The sequence below is a fragment of the Diabrotica virgifera genome, chromosome 6 (genome assembly GCF_917563875.1).
Source record: "Diabrotica virgifera virgifera chromosome 6, PGI_DIABVI_V3a".
NCBI lineage: Eukaryota > Metazoa > Arthropoda > Insecta > Coleoptera > Chrysomelidae > Diabrotica > Diabrotica virgifera.
The window spans coordinates 28069780-28084175 of NC_065448.1; the positions used below are offsets into that span (position 1 = coordinate 28069780).

General features: G+C 33.7%; 1 protein-coding gene across 1 annotated transcript in view; it reads left to right on the forward strand.

Moving 5' to 3' along the window:
• LOC126887406 (kinesin-like protein Klp68D) overlaps positions 1-14396 on the forward strand; it is an 83769-nt gene that overhangs the window by 31638 nt on the left and 37735 nt on the right. Inside the window, exon 7 of the mRNA XM_050654916.1 lies at positions 4185-4408. Within this exon, the coding sequence (XP_050510873.1) occupies positions 4185-4408 (224 nt within the window). The remainder of the gene's footprint in view (positions 1-4184; positions 4409-14396) is intronic.

The following is a 14396-nucleotide window of genomic DNA, read 5'->3' on the forward strand; positions in this document are numbered from 1 at the left end:
GGCGGCGGCCATCATATGCTAGAGAGAGAAAGCTAAGCGCCGGTAGAGGGAGATAGATAGACCACGTGTACGAACTACATACTTTCTGTGTGCGCATGCGCCCGGGATTATAAAATTTCACTCGATCGTAAAGAAGTATAACTTCAAAAAATATTTTTTTGCGTTGTGACACTATATATAGATAAAATAACGAAAAATTTACGAAATATTATTTATCAAGAGTGACACTTGCAGTACAGAATATAATATCATTATTATCTGGTTAACAGTCTTATACTTTTTAATGATGTAACTTTAAATACAAGCATTGTTTATATAGGGAGATAGTTGGTCAGCCCAATAGGTAAATATGTTTGATTCAAATTAAGACAGTCACCAGATGTCCCCACAATTTCTGTCAGGGTCGCAACGTCAAAATGCGTAGACACCAAGTTGGATACGATCCCATTCATAACACCCCAACTCGCATACATATTAAAACAAATGAATATATAGAAGAGTATATGTATTTAGAAATTGAATTAATGATGTCATGCTATTATACATTATATTATATATACCCTGAGTTCAATAGGATTGTCAGGGCAGCCATTTTGTAGTTCGTTAACACTCGGTGGTAAGCGGCTATATATTTATTTCTTTATTAGCACACAAATCCACTTCTCAATTATCATTTTTGCCGGTTACATCTGTTGGAAGTCCGAACTAGAGAAGGTAGACTCGCCTTGTTGCGAAATGTATTATTTAGTACCGCTTGCAACTTATCCGTGCCATTGAGGTATACGAGTGCCAACAAAGAGACAGTCGGACACCGTTATTTCTTTTCGAAAGTAATACATATTCCTAATGCAATACGGCAACATTGTGAAAACTCACCCACAAATAACCCTTAAAATCAGGTAGATGGTTCGGCTGGTAGTATTTCATGAGCGTACCGTCGGGTAACATCATGGCATCAAAACCAACGTGCAGTACATCTGTTAATAAACAAAATAAAAAAAGGTGATTATCTGTGAGAGAAAAGCAAATGATAAAATCGGTTTATGAGGGATTGCGTAGAAGATATCAAGATATGCTTAAAGAGGACGTCGCGGCATTGTGTGGAGATTTAACGAAAGTATCGGCTCGTACGGTTTTCCGAATAATTAAAGGTAACAAACCTATCCAAAAACCAATCCATAAAGGACGTGCAAAAATTGTATTGGACGATAGTACGAAAAGTATAATCCGAAGAAAAGTTCATGGATTTTATTTGAGGAACGAACTGCCCACTTTAAAGGATATTCAACGAGAAGTTAATGCAGACGCAGATGATACTTTAAATAAAATATCCATGAGAGTATTACGAAGAACATTACATGAAATGGACTTTCGGTATGTGAAGAGAAGTCGGAAAAGTTTGTTGATCGAGAGACACGAATTAGTGATATGGCGGAGAAAATATTTGCAAAAAATTCGTGATTTTAGACGACTTAATAAAAAAATTTATTATACGGACGAAACGTGGTTGAATGAGGGTCATACGAAATCGAAAGTATGGCAAGACTTGAATATTAAAAGTGCGCGACAGGCTTTCATTGAGGGACTTTCAACCGGCTTAAAGCACCTTCGGGCAAAGGAAGACGTCTCATTATAACGCACATTGGAAGTGATTCAGGTTTTTTACAAGGTGGTTTAAATGTGTTTACCTCAATCAAAACGAGCGATTATCATGAAGATATGAATTCGGATGTGTTTGAAAAGTGGTTTTCGTCTATACTGACTCTTGTAGATCCTGGTTCGGTAATTGTAATGGACAACGCACCTTATCACAGCCGTCGTGTGGAAAAAATACCGACTTCTGCATCTCGAAAGGCAGATATAATAGATTGGCTAAGAAGTAAAAATATAGATTTTGATGAATCCATGTTAAAGGTTCAATTACTTGATATAGTGCGGGAACATAAGAGTTCATACATCAGATTTGCAGTAGACGAAATGGCACGTGAGCATGACATCACCGTATTAAGAACTCCACCATATCATTGTGAATTGAATCCCATCGAGCTGATATGGGCAAAAATAAAAAATGAGGTAGTGCAAAAGAATACAACCTATAAATTAAAAGATGTCAAATTATTATTAGACCAAGCCATACAAAATATAACCGCTTCCAACTGGCAGTCATGCATTACACATACACAGAAAGAAGAAGATAAAATGTGGGACGTAGACACGCGTGTTGATGTTCTTATCGAGCCCATTATCATTACTCCAGGAGAAGACAGTAGTGATAGTGAATTAACAATAGGAAGTGATTCAGAATAAAAATATTTATTTAAAATAATAACTAATAGGTACAGTTCTAGTGATTTTTTGTTGCTACATTCAGAGACTACCTGTGAGATCCTTCGTCCTACCTGGTTATAATTTTCTAAGTAGGTATGTACCTAATAACTTTATTATTATTATTATGGCAAGTTTGTTTTTTACGTACAATTGCAGTTTACATTAGGTTGATGGCTATTGTTATTTTCTGTAAAGCAGTTGATATTTATGTTTGAATATGGATTTTATTTAAAAAAATAAATAATGTACATTTTACCTGCTAGAAGTCGATAACAAAGTGACTAAAGTTATTTTGAAACTGTTACCTATTTACAAATTCATTCACATTTACTTAAAACTCTCTTATTAAGTTTACTTAAAAAGTTCAAAAGGGAAAAACAAGGTTGTTTCGAGAATTCTATTATTTCCATTTTAATCGTATTTAATTGGAAATTCCCAGCTATTATATTTGTGTCCTTGGAAATTGATCAATTTGAATGCTATGTCGTGTTTAGTTTAAAACGCATATTATGACTAACGAGGGTTTTTCAAAAGATTAATCTGGTCATTCATCTACAGTTTAATGTCTTAATTGTGGAAAATTTTAAAAAAGCAGTGGAAGATATTCTATTGGGGAAATGCGAGGCGATACAATAGTTATTAGATATTCTTACTTTTATTACTAAAAGTTTCGTTTATATTTTTAAGTTATTTTCTTTCTTGTTTGTTATGAATTTAAGATATTTATAAATGATAGGTTTTGTTTATTACAAATTATTACGAACCAGAAGTATATTTGTAACATTTCATTATTATAGGGGAAGAAAGTTTTGGATATAAAATATAATATAATTTAGCATTTGAGATGTTGTAAAATAAAAATGTACATATTTCTTAAACTCAAAAAAAAATAATGTAAATGAATGAAAATATTATATGTACATCTGGCTTACACAATTAATTGTTAAGACTTAATATTTTGAATATAATATTTTTACATAACATTTTAACAAAATATATTTAACATAAATTAACAATTTTACGCAAAAATATTTTATGTGCAAGTTCCCTATTATTTCCCTTATTTTAAAAATATACACGCCACCATTGAACTACACGCATCTCTCATCTCAGACCCCTCGAGGGTCTATCATTTCTAAGCGATACCCTGACAATCCTATTGAAATCCGACTATAGGTATATAATAGCATGACATCATTAATTCAATTTCTAAATATATTCTTCCATATATATTTATTTTGCTTAATATGTATGCGAGTTGGGGTGTTATGAATAGGATCGTATCCAACTTGGTGTCTATGCATTTTGACGTTGCGACCCTGACAGAAATTGTGGGGACATCTGGTGACTGTCTCAATTTGAATCGAACAAATTTTCCTATTGGGCGGACCAACTATCCCTATATAAACAATGATACAAAACAATATTAAACACAAAATACTGCAAAAATAAAGATAAATAAGTGATAAATGTGTCAATTTTCTTGCGCACATACGCAGATTGTTTTGAATAAAGTAATCACATATACTGTCTTAACTCGATAAACGACGCTTTATACACATCTTAGATGAACACATGCTTTGCACAAGTCGATATGTGACACTGTTTGTGTTCGGTGCGTCGTTGATTTTGGATAATCGTATCTGTCATCTAACTATAAATACTTGACCCATAGACGTGACACTTTGTGAGATAGAAGTTTATAGTTTTAATAAACTATTGGTGCAATAAAACCGATTTTAATTTTTTTTTTGAGTTATGACACTCTTTGAGGGGAGGTGCGATATACATATCAAACATTGTTTTTGTTTTTCAATAATTTTTCTGTTCTGTTCTAATATATGATTTGCTTTCAGAAAAAAGAAATGGAAATGCAGCAAAAATTGGAAATGGAAGAAGAAACTTGCACCGAACTTAAACAAGTGTTTGCAAGTTTGCAGCAACAAGTTGATTTTAAGAAAGATAAAATAAAACGCTTTAACAATAAATTACAGTCCATTCGACAGGAGATTCGGGATAATCATGAAGTGTACATCAAAGATAGGCAAGAGATAGAAGAAGCCAACGACGAAGCTGGATTGTATGTATTGTATAAACAATTTTCTTTTACGATAAATAAATACCCTAATAGCACAAGTTTGGTACGTGGTGGTCCGATAAGTACTTAGCCTCTCCACTCAAGAGCGCCACTATCGCAATAGAAATCTACTATTGTATAGTGCATTCTTGTTGACGGCCTGTATCAAAATCTTAGCGGAATCGGACTAATAGACCGGGCAGTATCGTCGCCCCCGCTAGCGAAATTATTCCGATCCGATTTTTTGCACAAACTCAAAAGGAGGTCCTTATACCATATCCACAGGGTGCCGGGCGGTACCGTGGTCGAAAAATTGTTTAGACAATTTTTTTTAAACAAATTCACAAAAATAATTTTTTTATTTCGAACGATTTTTTTAGATAATTTGGGACATTCTGAGCAAAAAAGGTCTCTTGTCATTTTTTATAAAATTGATTGTTGTCGAGTTATATGCGATTAAAAATTTGAAAAATGCGAAAATGGCTATTTTTAAGGCTTAATAACTCGATTAAACAGTATTATTATGAAATTCAAAAAGTCACCAAATCAAGTTTCAAACTCCTTCGTCAAGGTCCTGAAGAGATTTTTGTCATTATTTTATTACAGAGCTGTTATTTTTAATTAGTAACAATTAGCGCTATAGTCCAATATGTATCGTCGCCCCCGTTCGTGAAGTTATTCCGATTCCATTTTTTTGCAGAAACTTACTCAAAACGAGGTCCTTATAACATATCCAAAGGGTGCCGGGCGGTGCCGTGGTCGAAAAATTGTTTAAACGATTAAACAATTTTTTTAAACAAATTCACAAAAATAATTTTTTCACTTCGAACCAATTTTTTTAGTTAATTTGGGACATTCTGAGTAAAAAGGTCTCTTGTGATTTCTTTCGAAAATTGGTTGTTGACGAGTTATACGCGATTTAAAATTTGAAAAATGCGAAAATGGCCATATAACTCGACAACAATCAATTTTAGAGAAAAATCACAAGAGAACTTTTTTGATCAGAATAACCCATTTTGATAAAAATATCTAAAAAAAATCGTTCGCAATAAAGAAAATATTTTTGTGAATTTGTTTAAAAAAATTGTTTAAAAAATTTTTCGACCAAGGCACCGCCCGGCACCCTTTGGATATGTTATAAGGACCTCGTTTTGAGTAAGTTTCTGCAAAAAAATGTAATCGGAATAATTTCACGAACGGGGGTGACGATACATATTGGACTATTAGACCAGGGCGCATCTGTAAAAATATTAGTACATTTGGACGTTGAGAGGTGACTCAATTTTTTTTGCAGAAATTGCTTGAAAATAAATCAAATAATAATATTTGAGTTAGTCTCCCTCTCAAATAGGTCCGGAACATTGTTTAAATAATCAAAATGTCAAAAAATGAAGAAGAAATTCGATTTTTTCTTCGTTTTTTGATTATAACTTTAAAAGTATTCATTTCCGAGAAAAGTTGTACTGACATAAAAGTTGCGTAATTAAATTTCCTACAATATAGAGTTGGTTCAAAATTTAAAAAATAGTCACCCTTGTCACCCATATATTTTAACTAAGAGAATAAAAGTTTATCATTTTTAAACATAATATGCAATTGTTTAAACAATATTTCACAAACAATAATAAAATTAGTTTGATTATTGTGGAATTAAAATATTAAAATACAACAAAATATAGAGTAAGAAAATAATATATTAGATAAAGATTGGAATAAATTTTGGTGGAAATCAACTTCTGTGAATCAAACACCGCTGTCCTGCGCGTAGCACCAAAAACTAATGTTTATTTAAAAAATTTCCTGACGCCGTGGTAATTAATCGGTTTTAATTTTGTAAATTGCAAATGAAAGGTACAGTACACTTCTATAAGCAAAAAAAAATTCAACTGGCTATCTGCTTTATTTTCAGTCCTGTAACATTTTGAAAAAATGATCTTTTTTTGCGAAAGCTGGATTGCAAAATTTATTTTTCAAAATGTATTGAACCGATCTTAATGAAATTTATAGTATTGTTTTACTGTATCATAAAATTTTTCTGGGTGAAATGTGAAGGTCCTAAGTTTAGCAAAATGGTTGAAAAACGTAAAATGCGAATACTTGTTTTTGTATGGTTTTTTCGCAATTATTGCTATTTTGCAACTAAGGTGACTATTTTTTAAATGTTTAACCAATTCTATATTGTAGAAAATTTAATTACGCAACTTTCATGTTAGTACTACTTTTCTCGGAAATGAATACTTTTAAAGTTATAATCAAAAAACGAAGACAAAAATCGAATTTTTCCTTCATTTTTTGACATTTTGATTATTTAAACAATGTTCCGGACCTTTTTGAGAAGGAGGATAACTCAAATATTATTATCTGATTTATTTTCAAGTAATTTCTGCAAAAAAATTTGAGTCACCTCTCAACGTCCATCTCAAAACAGATGCGCCCTGGACTATATAGCGCTAATTGTTAATAATTAAAAATAACAGCTCTGTAATAAAATAATGACAAAAATCTCTTCAGGACCGTGAAGAAGGAGTTTGAAGCTTGATTTGGTGACTTTTTGAATTTCATAATAATACTGTTTAATCGAGTTATTAAGCCTTAAAAATAGCCATTTTCGCATTTTTCAAATTTTTAATCGCATAAACTCGACAACAATCAATTTTAGAAAAAATGACAAAGACCTTTTTTGCTCAGAATGTCCCAAATTATCTAAAAAAATTTTTCGAAATGAAAAAATTATTTCTGTGAATTTGTTTAAAAAAAAATGCCTAAACAATTTTTCGACCACGGCACCGCCCGGAACCCTGTGAATATGTTATAAAGACCTCTTTTTGAGTATGCTTGTGCAAAAAAATCGAATCGGAATAATTTCCCTAGCGGGGCCGACGATACTGCCCGGTCTATAATAGCTTTGTTTTCACAGAATGTGGAAGTGAGTGTATTTGGAGGATTTTATATATATATATATATATATATATATATATATATATATATATATATATATATATATATATATATAACAGTCCTACAGGCCTTAGAGGCCCTTGGCTTCGATAGTCTTGACTAATGTCTTCCACTTTTTGCGGTCCTGTACTTGTCCTCTCCAGTCTCTTGTACCCGTTTCTTCTAGGTCTTCACTTCCTTCGTGGTCTCCCTCTTCTTTTCTTCCCTTGTTCTCCTGCTGATAAAACTCTTAGGACGTTTCTTTCTTGTGGCATTCGTAAAACATGGCCCAACCATCTAACTCTCTGTGCCTTGATTTTCTGAGTTATTTTAGGTTTCTTATACATCTCCATTACCTCCAGGTTTGTTCTTCTGCGCCATTCCCCGTTAGTCTCCTTTATACCCCCAAATATTTTTCTCAATATTTTTCTCTCCCAAATCTCTAGCTTCTTTTCTACTTTCTGGTTCATTGTCCAAGTTTCACATGCATACAGCACCGTTGGTCTCACTATTGTTTCATACGCTCGGATCGTGGCTGCCCTGGACACGTTTTTTGCCTTCAACAGTGCGTTTAATGAACCTACTGCTTTGCTACCTTTTAACAACCGTTTATCTATCTCTCTCTCTCTCTCTCTCTCTCTCTCTCTCTCTTCGTCTCCTCTATTTGTAACTGTGACTCCAAGGTACTCAAATTCAGTTACTTTCTCAAATTTATAATCTTTGTCATTTGTCCTTAGAGTAATCCACTTATTTTCTTCAGCATTTTCTCCTCTCATTTCCATATACTTGGTTTTTCCTTGGTTTATAGTCGGGCCATATTTTTTGCTTCTTCTTCAAATTGCTTGAACATTTTTTGAAGTTCTATTCTTGAACGCGCCAGAAACACCAAGTCGTCTGCAAAACCTATACACTGTTGTCTTCTGTTAAGAATCGTGCCGCTTGTCTGGATATTGGCTCCTCTAATTATATTTTCTAGTACTAGATTGAATAAGTCTCTTGACAGGGGGTCCCCTTGTTTTAATCCTCTGTTGACGTTAAACTGATTTGAAAAACTGCCTTCTATCATGACTTTATTGACTGTGTTGGTTAACGTCATTTTAACTAATCGTATCAGTTTCTCTGATATTCCTAGTGCTCTCATTGCTTCGTATAGCCCGTTTCGTGAGATAGTCGTAAGCCTGTTTAAAATCGATAAAGAGCATATGTAAGCCTAGATTTTGTTCATAACTATTGTTTTGTAATAACTTTAGCAAAAAAATTTGATCGGTTGTTCCTCTTCCCTGTCTGAAACCAGCCTGGTATTCTCCTATTATCTCTGATTCATAAGCTTTCAATCTAGTTCTAATAATTTTTGCTAATACCTTATACACCACTTCTAACAGTGCGATTCCTCTGTAATTTTCACATATGGTCTTATCACCTTTCTTGTGAATTGGACAGATGAGTGCTGTGTTCCATTGCTCCGGCATTTTTTCGTTGTCCCATATTTTCTTTATAAGTCCAGCTATTTTATACTGCAGTATATTTCCTCCTACCTTTAATATCTCTGCTGGAACTCCGCTTTCTCCGGCACTTTTATTATTTTTTAGGTCCTTTATTACCGTTATTATCTCCCTTTCTGTCGGAGCATGTGTTTGTTGTGGTTCCACTTCTTGTATTTGTTGTTGTTCGATTTCTTGCCCTCGCTGTTGCATTTCTGTTTCTGTTTGGGCTTTATCGTTTAATAATTCTCCGAAGTATTCTGTCCATCTATTCAATTTTTCTGTCTTGTCTCCCAGCAACATACCATCTTTATTTCTGCAAAACATTGTGCATTTATTTTGAGTCCCTCGTGTTTTTTTACGCCTTGATAAAAATTTTTAACTTCTCTTTGGACATGGTTTTCTTCTATTATTTCTAGTTGTTTTTCCAGTGATTTTCTTTTCTTTTGCCTACATAATCGCTTAGCTTCTCTTCTCTTTTCTTTATAATACTCGTTACTTTTTTCTGTGTTGTTTCTAATATTTTTGCGTTGTTTCTCTGCTCTAGAATTCTTTTGCAGTCCTCATCAAACCATTGTTCTCTCTTTTCTTTTTCTGCTTTCCCAATGCTAAGGTCTGCCGCTTCTATCACAGCTGCTTGTATTAGTTCCCATTCCTCTTCTATGTTCCCAGTAGTGATTCTTTCCAATCTCTTGTTTATCTCTTCCTCTGTTATTTTTGCTATCTCTTTATCTTGGAGTCGCTCTAATTGGTATTTTTTCCGTTGTGTTCCTTTTCTTGGTAGCTTTGGAATTTCTTGCTTAAGTTTGACTATTGTCAATATATGATCGCTATCCGCGTCTGCTCCTCTGTAACTTCTACAATCAGTCACAGATCTGTTGTGTTTTCTTTCAATGAGGACATGGTCTATTTGGTTTCTCGTTTTCCCATCAGGAGAGATCCAGTTTATTTTGTGTATATCTTTATGATCAAATTGTGTACTTACTATCTCAAGGTTATGTTCCATTGAAAATTCTATTAGTTTTTTTGCCATTGTCATTACTTTCTTTATGTAGGCTTTTACCTCCCGTTATATTCATATAAATTTCTTCTCTTCCTACTTTCGCATTCATATCTCCCACAATTATTTTTATATCATATTTTGGTATTTTTCCAATTAGCTCACCATGTTGTTCATAGAACTCATTTTTTGTTTCCATGTCTTTCTCTTCTGTAGGAGCATGTGCATTTATTATGCTAATTTTTCTATACTTCCCGCGAAATCTTAAATAGCACAGTCTTTCTGATATTGCTTGGAAGTCAGTTACTACTCGTCTTATTCTGTCTGACACTATAAAATCAGTCCCCAAGTATCTATTTGGCCCGCGGCTTTTAAAAAGGGTACTTTTCCCAACTTTTACTATCTCACTTCCTAGTTGCTTGGTCTCTTGCAAGGCCATTATTTCGATTCTATATTTCTCTCGTATTTCATCTAAATTTCTTAATGCTCCTTCATCGTAGGTCCCTCTTACATTCCATGTGCCCATTCCATGTGGAGGATTTTAGAAAAATAAAAAAACAGCAATATCGTCGGTGATTTTAATCTTGTTTTTGAAAGTGAAATCGCGCAGCGAAATCAAAGAGCGCTTGAATGCCGTGTATGGTGATTCTTCTAATCGATGGCGAACGTCAAAAATTGGTTTAACGAGTTGTAACAGATAAATATAAATAACAGAAACACAACATTAAAATTAACAACAAAAGTGATAACAAACAAATTTAATGAAATTATAACATTAGCAGAAAAACAACAAGGTTTTAGGTCGGGAAGGTCATGCACTGACGCTATATTTATAATGAGACAAGTTCAAGAGAAATCGTTGGAATACAACAGACCGGCATATTTATGTTTTTTGGACCTTAAGAAAGCATTTGACAGGGTCACATTAAAGGACGTTATCCACTTGTTATACTCGAGAGAGGTGCCTCTGGGAATAATTAAAACGATAGAAAACATCTACCAGAACAATACAATAAAAGTAAAAGTGGAAGATGAACTAACTGACCCAATTGAAGCCGGCAATGGGATAAGACAGGGGGATTCCTTGAGTCCTTTATTGTTCAACCTGATCATGGACGATATAATAAAAAGAGTAAGAACTAAAAAAGGATACCAAATGGGAGAAAAACAACTTAAAATAATCTGCTATGCGGACGATGCAATACTAATATGTCAAAGTGAAGATGATTTATAACGTATGCTGCACCAATTCAACATAATCGCCAGAAAATTTAACATGTTAATTTCCTCAAAAAAGACTAAATGCATGGTTATAACAGCAGATCTAATAAGGTGTAAATTGGAGCTGGAAGGTCAGATAATAGAACAAGTGATGGAGTTTAAATACCTAGGCATCACACTATCTAGCTACGAAAGGCTCGAAACAGAAGTGGAAGATCAGGTGAATAGAGCAAACAGAGCCGCAGGTTGCGTGAATGACACAATATGGAGAAAGAAAAATATCAGAAAAGAAATGAAAGGCAGAATTTACAAAACAGTCATCAGACCAATAATGACATATACGCGGCTGAAACACGACCCGACACAGAGAGGACAAACATATTGCTCGAAACAGCGGAGATGAAAACCTTTCGAAAAATCGATGGTGAGACTCTATGGGACAGAGCTAGAAGTACATATATACGACGGAGATGCAAGGTGGATATAACTGGGTAAGAAACAGAAGAATAGAATGGAATGACCACATAAGCCGAATGACAACAAATAGGGTAGTCAGGATAGCGAGAGACGGTATCCCAATAGGACGACGATCAGTGGGAAGACCACGAAAACGATGGAACGACAACTTACTAGAGGCACATTGAAAAAACAGAGAGCCATGTCTATACAAAAAGAAGAAGAAGAAGAAGAAGAAGAGTTGTAACAGAGTAGCGCGTCGGTTTTTGATAAGTCTTGGCCAGGTGCCCAGAAAATGGCTACCACTGAGGATAACGTGAAAGAAATCTACGATCTCGTATTGGCAGCCCACCGACTGAATATGCGCGAGATAACTGTGACAATAGACATCTCAAAAGATCACGTGGGTAATATTCTGCGTGAAATTTTGGGCATGAGGTTGCTGTTGACAACAAGCGCAACCATGAGAGCATTTCAGAGCAGTGTTTGAGACTGTTTAAGCGTAATGCGAAGGAGTTTTTATATCGTCGGGTTACAAGTAAAACACATTAAGCGAAAAAAGTGGCTTTTGAGTTATTGCAGTTTTAAATTTGACTTTCATCTTATTCATCATTTAAAGATCCGCGTTAGTTTTTTTAATAAAATCTCTGCTTTGTATATCTTCACACAAGTTTTAAAAACAATATTTTATTAAAAAAATATTAAATTTAATAAAGGATCAACTATAATAAACTAGTTTTTGTTAACCTCGCAATGACTTAATGTGTTTTACCTGAAACTGAAAAATTAATGTATTTTGCTTGTATTTTTATAATCGCATTGTTGACTTATTCGTACTTTAAATTTTGGTCCTATAGAAAATACTTAAATACCCTAATAGAAAATTAGTGAAATAAATAAAAAAAAAATGATTTTTATTAGGTATATAACAATGTAAAAATTATTTGAAATGTTGATATTTTAATTTATACTATCTCTTCATCCACTGAATCACTAACAGATGATGGTTCGGCTGCATTGTCCCTTACTAAGGTTGAAGTTAGTAAATTATTATACCAACAATCAAGAGCAGAAGGTACAATATTTTTTTACAGTTTCACCAAGTCCCTTTTTTTTGCTTCATAAATTGGCAACTGCTTAGTGTACAATTTAGGAATGGTCAGAATTTTTAAAACACGTTTTTAACGTTTCTCTTGCTAAGAAGGGTTCGTTTAAAATTAACATGTATGCTTTTATAGTTATCTACAAAATTATATTTATATTGAATAATGTTGGCAACTATTTTTGATACCTAAAACATTTCACGTTTAACCAATTAATAGTATTTCCTTCAAAGTCCTTGTTTTTATTTATTATTATCATCTGAGTCAGTTTTTTCAAATCCAAAGATTCCTTATGTTCAAGTTTTCTTATTTTGTAAGCAGATTTATCACCCTTTCTGTTTTTTCTTGCCATTCTAAAGATATTCTCGTATGCATGTACACTAAAAATATCTATTTTGGGCTTGGCGGTTTCGATGGCGTTATGCATAGTATCCACTTCCATGTAGGAATGCCCACTATCCATAAACTTCTGTTCAATGGCATCAAGGGTTGGATGGCATTGAACAGTACGAAGCAATACAGCGGCTATTTAACGATTTTGGCCACCACACGTATCAGAGAAGATAGTTAAATGCATCACATTTTTTCTATTCTCTGTTCTTCTTCTTCTTCAATGCCTTATCCGGTCCGGATGCTAGCTATCATCAAGGCTATCATTGTTTTGTTGACTGCTCTGCGAAACAGCTCCGCGGAGGTTATCCCAAACCATTGTCGGAGGTTTTTCAACCACGAGATACGACGGCGTCCCGGTCCTCTCCTGCCTAATACTTTGCCCTGCATGACGAGTTGAAGAACTCGATATTTTTCTTCGTTGTATTCTCTGTTAATGATTGTATATAAAGTGACAAACAAGTACCAATTTCACAGCTACCTCTTTTTCCATTTACTTCTGTGCAAAAATAACAAAATGCGTTATTGGGTGGAGCAGCTTCATAAATTGTAAAATTGTATACCTAAGTTTAGTTTCCGTAAATAATAAAGCAAACTAATTTCAGATGTTGGAATTCGTAACACACTTTGTATGTCACAGTAAATGGATATGAAACCACTTCACCAGTTGCTCTCTGTTTGTCGGCTTATTTTTCGTTCATTGCTGCATCTTTTCTTTCTAAATGCATCTGATACTTTTGTTCCAGCTTTGTCCTTTCCTCTGGAGCGGCCTATTCGTATTCACTGCAAGTCATACATTGATCTTTCTTTGGTTTGAAAAATGAAAAATTGTATTCCTTACAGAAGATTCGTCTGTAATAGTCCACAGTATATCGTCCTTTTTGGAAGAATATTTAGGCCAATCAAGTTAGGTTTTTACTAGACATAACGGAAAAGACGAGCTTTGACAGTTGAAATGTGTAGTATGAGATATTACAAAAAGACTACCATCTTTGGATTCATCAATTTTTTAGTGGAACATTTTTTAAATAAACAATCTGTAACGAGTTTATGCGATTGACTACCCCGCTAATGTGTAACGTTACAAACGTCACAAATCAAAACGTCAAACTTAGTTTTTTACTCATAACTTAAAAACTTGTTTATTTAGGAATTTGACGTCCATAGGTAACTTTCTCAGAAAAAAAGATACATCGAATGAGATACGCTAAATAAAAATCAGTTAATAAACAAAAAAGTTATTGCAAAACGGATGACAAAATCACTGTTTTTGAATATAGTTAATAACAATTTTATTGTTTGTTAAAATACGTTTTAATATACCCAAAATTGAGGGCACTATGGTGTTTGAATGGTGTGCAAAAAATGGTCCAGATCTGTTAAATAGTTTTCGTAAAATTGAA